Source organism: Diaporthe batatas (genome assembly GCF_019321695.1).
Source record: "Diaporthe batatas strain CRI 302-4 chromosome Unknown Contig00003, whole genome shotgun sequence".
Classification (NCBI taxonomy): Eukaryota; Fungi; Ascomycota; class Sordariomycetes; order Diaporthales; family Diaporthaceae; genus Diaporthe; species Diaporthe batatas.
This window is the reverse complement of record NW_025408550.1, coordinates 7602949-7611472: the sequence shown is the minus strand read 5'-3', so window position 1 is coordinate 7611472 and position 8524 is coordinate 7602949. Positions and strand designations below refer to the sequence as shown.

The window sequence follows — 8524 nt, the reverse complement described above, 5'->3', positions numbered from 1 at the left end:
TAATTAAATATATTAAAAATAATTTAATTTTAATTAGTTTTTAAATATATTCTTTTAAACTTTAAAAATTAAAATTTTATTTTAAAATTTAAATAAAAGGGTATAAAGAATAAAAACTTATTAAAATTTTTTTTAAAAACTTTAAAACTTTTTTTAAAAGGTTTAAATATTAATTATAAATATTAATATAAATATTAATAAAATATTAATAAAATATAAATTAAATTAAAATAGGATTAAAAAGTAATATAATAGATATAATTTAAAAAAGTAAAGTTTTAAAAGTTTAATACTTTTAAAAATTTAATTTAAAAGTTTAAATTTTTTATTTTTTATTTTTTATTAAACTTAATTTAATTATAAATTAATTTAATTATTTATTTAATTATATTTTATTATAAAAACTATTATAAATTATAAGTTTTATATAATTTAAAAGATTTAAATTAAATTAAAAATTAAATTAAATTATAATAAAAACTAATTAAATAGAAATTAATTAAAAATTATAATTATAAGTTTTTAACTTTATATTAAAAGAGTTTAATTAAAGTATATATTTTTAATTAAATATAAATTAAAAGTTTTTAATATATAATTTTTAAGTTTTATATATTTATATAATTAATAATTCTTTTAAATATAAAATTAAAAACTTATAATTATAATTTTTAATTAATTTTTAAGTAATTATTTTATTATATTATAATTTAATTTAATTTAATTTAAACTTTTTTAATTTTTTAATATTTTCTTTTAAATAAATTAACTTTAAATTAAAACTTTAAGTTTAAATTTAAAATTATTATAAATTTTAATTTATTTTAAATTAAATTTATATTTTTAACTTTTAAAAATATTATTATTATTTTAAATAATAATAACTTTTAAAATAAAAGTTTATTTTTATATAATTATAAATTTAATTATTAATAATTTTTATTTATTTATAATTTATTAAAATTATAAATTTAAATAATAAAGTATAATTATTTTATTTAAAAGTTATATTTTAATTTAATAAGTTATATAATAAATTAAATAATAATTTTTAAATAATTTTATTTATAAAGTAAATAAATAAATATTTATTTAAATAAAATTAAAACTTATATATATTTTTAATTAAAAGAATTATAGTTTTATTTTTATTTATTTTAATTAATTTATATTTATATTTAAATTATATAATAACTTTATATTTAATATTTAATAATATTAAAATTAAATAATTTATAATTTATAATAATTTTAACTTTTAATAAATTAATAATATTAATTAAAATTAATTAAATATAACTTAATAAATTAATATAAAAATATTTTTAATAATAAATAATATTATAAATATAAATTATAATATTATTATAAAAATTTTATATAATAAATTTAATTAAATTAATTTTAAAAATTTATTATATTTTATTTTAAAACTTTAACTATTTAATTTTAATTTAATAGTAAAATTAAAAATATAAATAATTTATATAATTAATAATAAAATAATTATATAATTTTAATTAAATATAATATTTTAATATTTTAAATTTAATTATTAATTATATATTTAAATATTAAATAATTTAATTAATATATATATATATATTATATAAATATATAATATATAATATATAATATATAAAATATAAAATATAAAATATAAAATATAAAATATAAAATATAAAATATAAAATATAAAATATAAAATATAAAATATAAAATATAATTATAATATTAATAAAAATATAATAAAAATATAAATTTATATATAAATTTAAATAAATTATATAATAAATTAATTATATAAAGATTTTAAAAAAGTTATATAAATATTTAACTTCTTAATATCTAGCTTTATCTTACTTAGTAGGATTTGACTTAATATCTGCTGTTGACTTATTCTCTATAGAATCTTTGGACTGACCGAGCCAACTTAAACCCCAAGTTGATTGTTGGTTGTCGGCTTTGTGGTGTGATGCTGGTGGAACCTCGTCCAGTCTCTTGGCCTCAGCCGCGCGGAAACTGTTACGCGCAGCCTCGGCGTCGGCCGTCTTCTTCTTCTCGCGACGTTTGTTCATCATGGCCTTGAGCTCCTTTTCCTCATCATCGCGAGCCTCGAGCTCTCGAATCCACTTCTGACGCTTTTCCTCGGCCTTCTCCTGCTCCTGCAGCTTCCAATTCTCTCGCTCCTTGTGCCTTTCAGCGCCGAAGTACAAGCCGCCAGCGACCATGGCGGCGACGGTGAAGCCCTGGGCTATGACACGTGCTCGAAACATGCGCTGCACCTGGTTGTGATCCCCCTTTCGCATGGCACGGTAAGCGTTGGTGAAGGCAGCGACGGTTAGTAGGCATCCTAAGGTTGAGTTTGAAGCCCCTGTCAGGTCGTCGAACAGAGAAACCGGGGCAGATGATGGAGTAGGGTGAATGGCAGGCAGACAGGTGCGAGCATACCGAGTGGCACGAGAGGCTCGCGCTTCATGCGGCCCAAGACCTTCTGAAGACCGCTTTCATTGTAGAACTCGCTGTTGAAGATCAAGGACCAATCAGCCAAAGGCTCGAGGGGACACAACTGGTATGTAATATGGTGGGTATCAGGGCCATGGCTCACTCGTTCTCGTCGAAGGATGAGGGCAATGGCCGGCCGGACACAGGGCTGGTCATGATGCAACACAATGCAATGCGGCACAGGCGGGACCCGGTGGTGTTGAGGTATGGTCAGGGCCGACTTGGACTGGGGAGGTCGTTTCCAGCGCGTTGTGGCTGATGAGGGCGGTTGTGGTGTGGTGGTGTGAGGAGTGCGAGGTGGGGAGGAGAGCTCTGTATGTTGTGGGAGAATGAATGATGCCATGGATTTTTGGGGCAGGCAAGGTCTAACTAACCTAGGCCATCATGTACGTACCTTGGTATCCTGGTATCCAGGAGACGCGTCGGCGGGCGAGGGCTGCAGGGCAGCCCAAGGTTGCACGGCTCAAGCCTAGCACTGTGGCCCCACCCTAGCTGGGTAACTTTTTCAACCACCACCACCCGGGCGGGCCCTGGATACTATCTGATCTGTATGCACAGGTGCGTGTTGAGTCACCCTTTGGCCTGATTTACGCCCCCCCCCCCCCACGCCGGGGACTCGCCCAACTCGGTCACTCACTCACTAACTCACTCACTCACTCGTCCACTCACCTCACTCGACCGAGTCACCCGTGCGTCTCACACCAGACGGAACCGAGAAGAAAACCTGACGAGCCAGCAATGCCGGCGGTCGAGCAGCCATCCGCCAACGGCGTCGACGGCCACGACGGCCATGTCCCTAGCAGCAACGGCCGTGGCAACCGCCACACGGCGAGGACACCCAGCACGACGGGTCTGTCGCTGACAGAGTACAGCGCAAACCCAGCCTCGCCCGACACCTCACCGCCGCCGCCAGAGGGGGCAAATGCTCGTATCAGGAAGATCGTGCCGCCAGAGTTCATGCTCCCCAGCGGCCACCCGGACTACCTGCGGCTCATCCTGACCTCCAAGGTCTACGAGGCCTGCCAGGAGACCTCGCTGGCCCCTGCAGTGAACCTCAGCAACCGTCTCGAGTGCAATGTCCTGCTCAAGCGCGAGGACGAGCACCCTGTCTTCAGCTTCAAGCTGCGCGGCGCCTACAACAAGATGGCTCACCTCGAGCCCGCCCGCAGCTGGAGGGGCGTCATCTGCTGCAGCGCCGGCAACCACGCCCAGGGCGTCGCCTACTCGGCCCGCAAGCTCAAGATCCCCGCCACCATCGTCATGCCCGAGGGCACTCCGAGCATCAAGCACCTCAACGTCTCCCGCCTGGGTGGCCACGTCGTCCTGCACGGCCCCGACTTCGACGCCGCCAAGGAGGAGTGCGCACGCAGGGAACAACAGGACGGCCTCATCAACATCCCTCCTTTCGACGACCCCTATGTCATTGCTGGCCAGGGCACCATCGGCATGGAGCTGCTCCGCCAGACGAATCTGCAGAAGCTCGAGGCCATCTTCTGCTGCGTCGGCGGTGGCGGCCTCCTGGCCGGCGTTGGTGTCTACGTCAAGCGCATCGCCCCTCACGTCAAGGTCATCGGGGTTGAGACCCATGACGCCGATGCCCTGACGAGGTCGCTGGCCAAGGGGGAACGGGTTGTGCTCGACCAGGTCGGCCTTTTTGCAGACGGCGCCGCTGTCAAGCAGGTTGGCGAGGAGACCTTCCGCATCTGCCAGGAGGTCGTCGACGAGGTCGTCCTGGTCTCCACCGACGAGACTTGCGCCGCCATCAAGGATGTCTTCGAGGACACGCGGTCTATTGTCGAACCCGCTGGTGCTCTGGCCGTGGCCGGCTTGAAGAAGTGGGTCGCCTCCCACCCCTCAACCGACCCGGCCCGGTCGCTCGTTGCCGTCACCAGTGGTGCAAACATGAACTTCGACCGCCTCCGCTTCGTGGCCGAGCGAGCTGATGTCGGCGCGGGCAAGGAGGTCCTGCTGGCCTGCCGCATTCCCGAGAAGCCGAGGTCTTTCGCCAAGCTCATCAGTGCCATCCTCCCCCATGCCGTCACCGAGTTCAGCTACCGCTACGCTGCGTCCTCGGGTGCCAACGTGCTGCTCGGCCTTAGCCTGACGGCGTCGGCATCTCAGCGGACACAGGAGCTGCAGGGCCTCTTGCACCGCATCGACTCTATCAGCAGCCAAGAGAACGGCCACTTCTCCGTCACCGACCTCTCTGGGGACGAGCTTGCCAAGAGTCATATTCGGTACTTGGTGGGTGGCATCTCCAATGTGCCGGACGAGCGCCTGTACATGTTCAATTTCCCAGAGAGACCAGGAGCCCTCGACAAGTTCCTGAACACCCTGCGACCCAAACACAACATTAGCCTGTTCCAATACCGTAATTCCGGTGGTAACATTGCCAAGATTCTGGCTGGCATTCTCTGCCCTGACCAGGAGGTCGGGGAACTCGAGAAGTTCCTCAAGGAGATAGGCTACCCGTGGGTTGACTGTACTGACTCACCGGTATTTAAAACGTTTCTGCGTGGTTGATCCGCTACTGATCATCCCGCACTGCGACCTTGCGGGATTCAACGGAAATCTGCTTGCAAGACTGCTTCTTTGGCAACCAACGCAGCCGCCAAGGCATGTTCCCTGTATGCCGGGGCAACAGAGGGCAGGATGCCCTGGGGGGGAGCTACCACAACGCCCCCTTATCACATTATCCAGTCGGAAATCACTTGGAAATCGCTTGGAAACAACATATGGTCGTTGACGGTCAGGCAAGCGGACATTGTTGGCGGCTGAAGAGCCCGGGTGCTAGTCCACGAGCTATGCAATGGCCATTCCCGTACCAGCCGGCTATTGGTCCCGGGATTGATCTATTCTCGTACGTAGCAAGTGAGCAAGGGCGATCAAAGCAGGTCTACATCGTTCATCTGACACGTGCGCGCAGTGTATGCCCGGGGGATTCGTCGTCATTGGAGTGTGGGTGGAACCGTACTCTTATGGCATATCGGGATCATTGTGCTGACCGGATAGACTGGTCTGCTCCTGTTGTAAGAGCCGGCGGGGCAGGTGCCTTCGGCGACGGGCATATGCTTGGATTCTTCATCACAGTGGGTCATCAACGGGATCTCAATCCCTACGAGAATAGCCCGCTGTAGCAATTTGTTCGGGTATGGTGCCTTTTGCTTTTAGGGAGGGTATGGTTTGTTTGGTTCGTGTAGATACCCGTTCTGCCTGGAGGATGATAATTTGGCTGGATTGCTTCGTAGTGCACCCTGGAATCAGGTATGACGCGTAAATACCCAGGCAGCTGAACGGTCGAGTGTTCCCTTACCAAAGCCCGCCCAGCCGCCCACTCAGCGATCGTTCGTCCACTGCCGCCTGCCCATTTTGTCCGGACGGCACCGGAAATGGCCCATTCTCTGCCAGTGGGAACTTTGGTTTTCCATTGTCGTCCCAGACGAACCGTTGCGTCCTGACGGTGCGGTAAATGTCCTGCAAGTTTGGGGTCAGCTGGGGAAAGCCCTGAGGTTATTTTGCAAACTCCGCGCCCAGCACCGTCGCCCAGGCCGAAAACAGTCATCTAGAGCAGTAACATTCTGGTATTACGGTACACGGGCCAAGCACAACAGGAAGTCTAGCATCCCCTGTGGGGCGAGAGACGGTTCGATCATCTCGTGAACGAGACGAGAACCACACTGCGAGCCAGTCTGAGTGACACGAGGGTAATAGCTTACAGCTGGCGGCTCAGGCGTAGTCATGGCATGATACTACCGGTCGAGTAAGTCAGGTGTTGTCGGCTCACCAGGGAACATGTAGGGAATGCTGGGCCCGGCGAGACCCAATGAAGAGATTCTCGCCCGGAGGGCCAAGAAGGATTCCCCAGGACCGCATAAGGCGCCCGTTGACATACCACAATATAATTTTCCGAGCCATCAGGGCTCGTCGTGAAGCTTGCGTGGCCGGTCCCGAACACGGAAGCTTGTGTGTTCTGGGAGAAGACACAGCCGTCCCGGTGTTTTCTCCAGGACTGGTACTGCATGGGGTCGTTCCCTACGAGTTCGAGCAACCCTGGCAGCGAACAAGGGGTCAGTCACGGCTGGCAGGTCACGACCCAAAGGGGGGTCATTCCCATCTCACCTAGGCAGTAGAAAGGGGTGTTTACTCGAGCCGCAGAGTAAACCACAAAGTTCTGGCCCGTGGTAGGGTTGACAAGCTGTTGAGGCCCCTCGTTTGTGGCAAGTCTGGTGTCTGGTCTCCCGTAAGGGACACGCTCCCAAGGTTCGTTTGGAGTTGAGATGATCCGCCTGCCGGTCAGGTTTGTGTCGACGGTCCAGGGATTACTCATGTGAGTGATACAGAGATTTGCAGGCCACGCCGAAGTCTGCTCTTGCCAGCACGAGTAAATGTGGTATATTTGTTGGTCATGGATGAAGTAAGTCCCGTCGATAGCAAACTGGTCATAAGTATTGAGCTCGCCCTTGAGCGTGAAGGCTGATGTCCACGGGTCTGGGCCATCACTCTCGAGGACGAACATGCGGTGGTTAATGGCGGGCTGTCCAGTTGGTAAACAAGCTTCCCGGACCTTGCAGGGGTACTTAAGTACTTGGTACTTACGCAGTTGATGGGGCAGGCAGCGTCTTGTAGAGGCGGTGGGTTATCGAAGTCAGGCGTGGCCGAAAAAATAATGTACCACCTCCCGGATATGTTGTGGATCTCGGGAGCCTATGCTCTCTGTCAACGCGCCATCCTGCTCGGTCTGGACTCGAGCCTGCCCGAGATGACTGGGCATGTCTGATGGACAGCTAAGAAATGACCAACCCAGAGATCGGTGGACCATGGCTGGCCAGCGTCCTGGCCCCGGGGGTCTGGGCTGAAGACAACCCTCGTCTCCTGGTGGTCCCAGTTGTCCGTCAGGGCCTTGGAGCGCCGGAGGGTGATGTTGTCGTTGGTGCTGTACGTGAACAGGTACCACTCTTGGTTGTTGGAGGTGTATCTCGTCACTTGGACACTCGGCGTCAGCTCACCTCTGATGAGGAGGGCGGCCTGCTTACTGTAGGGGTCGCCCACATTCGCGGTGAATATAGGGTTGCTGTACGTTGTGTTTGTCTACAGCAGGCAATGCGCCATTGCGCGCTGCGTCAGCGAGGTGTTTGCGGGGGGTCGCATACGAGAGCCACCAACGAGCCCCAGGCCGCTGCGAGGTGGCCGATGACTCCCCGGGAGACGGCGGCAGGATGGCAGGAAAGAGAGGGAGGACTCATAAGTACGGTAGTGTTGGTGCCCACTGAAGCCGGGTCCCAGCTCTGCGGCCCAGCCTTGTTTGGATCAAAAGACTGGCCCCGGACCAGCCTCGAGAAGGCGAATGCCAGTAGCACGAGGGAACGCATCATGGGCTTGCTTGGGTGTCTGGGTCCTGTGCTCGTCCTGTGCTCGCCGAAGGCGCGGGGGAAGACCAAGGAGGCGGGGATGGGGGAACTCGGGCAGGCCCTCGAGGTCTGTTAATGTACACATGGTGAGCTCGAGCTATCCCCAAGCCCCAGCCAGCCCAGGCCACCTGCGGTCACCTTCGGCCACCACTTGGGCGTCGTAAGGTGGTATGCCTCATGACGCTGCAGACCGTGCTGTATTGTAGTGTTGCAACCCCCAGAGGCCACGGGCGGCTGGTTCATCCCCACATCGTCGTCCCAAGGGCACGCGGGGAAACCCCACCACCCCCTGCCACCCCTCACCGTACTGGTACGGAGTACATCCGGTGTACTACATGGTAGGTACTGAAGTACCGAGGTAGCAGTGCGGGGCCCGCTTGCCAGCTGCCAGGTGTGGGCCAGCAGCACCGCCAGCCGGCAGGGACTGCTAGGGCCCACGCGCGAATTTTTCCCACGCCGACCTTTTGCTTTGCAGGCGCGGGTCCCCACAGCGTACCCTGGCAGACAAGAGAGACGGGCCCAACCACACGCACACACAGCACACACAGCACACAGCCTGTCCGCCTGTCTTTGATTCCCGCCGTCAATTTCATCCACCTCACCTTATCCTC

The 8524-nt window shown here is 47.0% G+C and overlaps 3 protein-coding genes across 3 annotated transcripts; 1 reads left to right on the top strand and 2 right to left on the bottom strand.

Moving 5' to 3' along the window:
- Positions 1-1859: 1859 nt before the first annotated feature.
- KVR01_002474 (uncharacterized protein) lies at positions 1860-2661 on the bottom strand (the record flags this gene model as incomplete). The annotated part of the gene is made up of 3 exons (XM_044783800.1): positions 1860-2353; positions 2452-2522; positions 2609-2661. The coding sequence occupies 3 exons, from the start codon at positions 2659-2661 to the stop codon at positions 1860-1862; spliced, it is 618 nt and encodes a 205-aa protein (XP_044647489.1).
- A 582-nt stretch (positions 2662-3243) lies between these two features.
- On the top strand, positions 3244-5028 carry KVR01_002148 (threonine ammonia-lyase ILV1; the record flags this gene model as incomplete). Its single annotated transcript, XM_044782805.1, has 1 exon — positions 3244-5028. The coding sequence occupies one exon, from the start codon at positions 3244-3246 to the stop codon at positions 5026-5028; it is 1785 nt and encodes a 594-aa protein (XP_044647163.1).
- A 786-nt stretch (positions 5029-5814) lies between these two features.
- KVR01_002399 (uncharacterized protein) lies at positions 5815-7874 on the bottom strand (the record flags this gene model as incomplete). The annotated part of the gene is made up of 8 exons (XM_044794154.1): positions 5815-5979; positions 6222-6254; positions 6398-6555; positions 6625-7039; positions 7102-7209; positions 7306-7487; positions 7539-7593; positions 7755-7874. 8 exons carry the CDS (start codon positions 7872-7874, stop codon positions 5815-5817), a joined length of 1236 nt encoding a protein of 411 aa, XP_044647414.1.
- Positions 7875-8524: the final 650 nt, after the last annotated feature.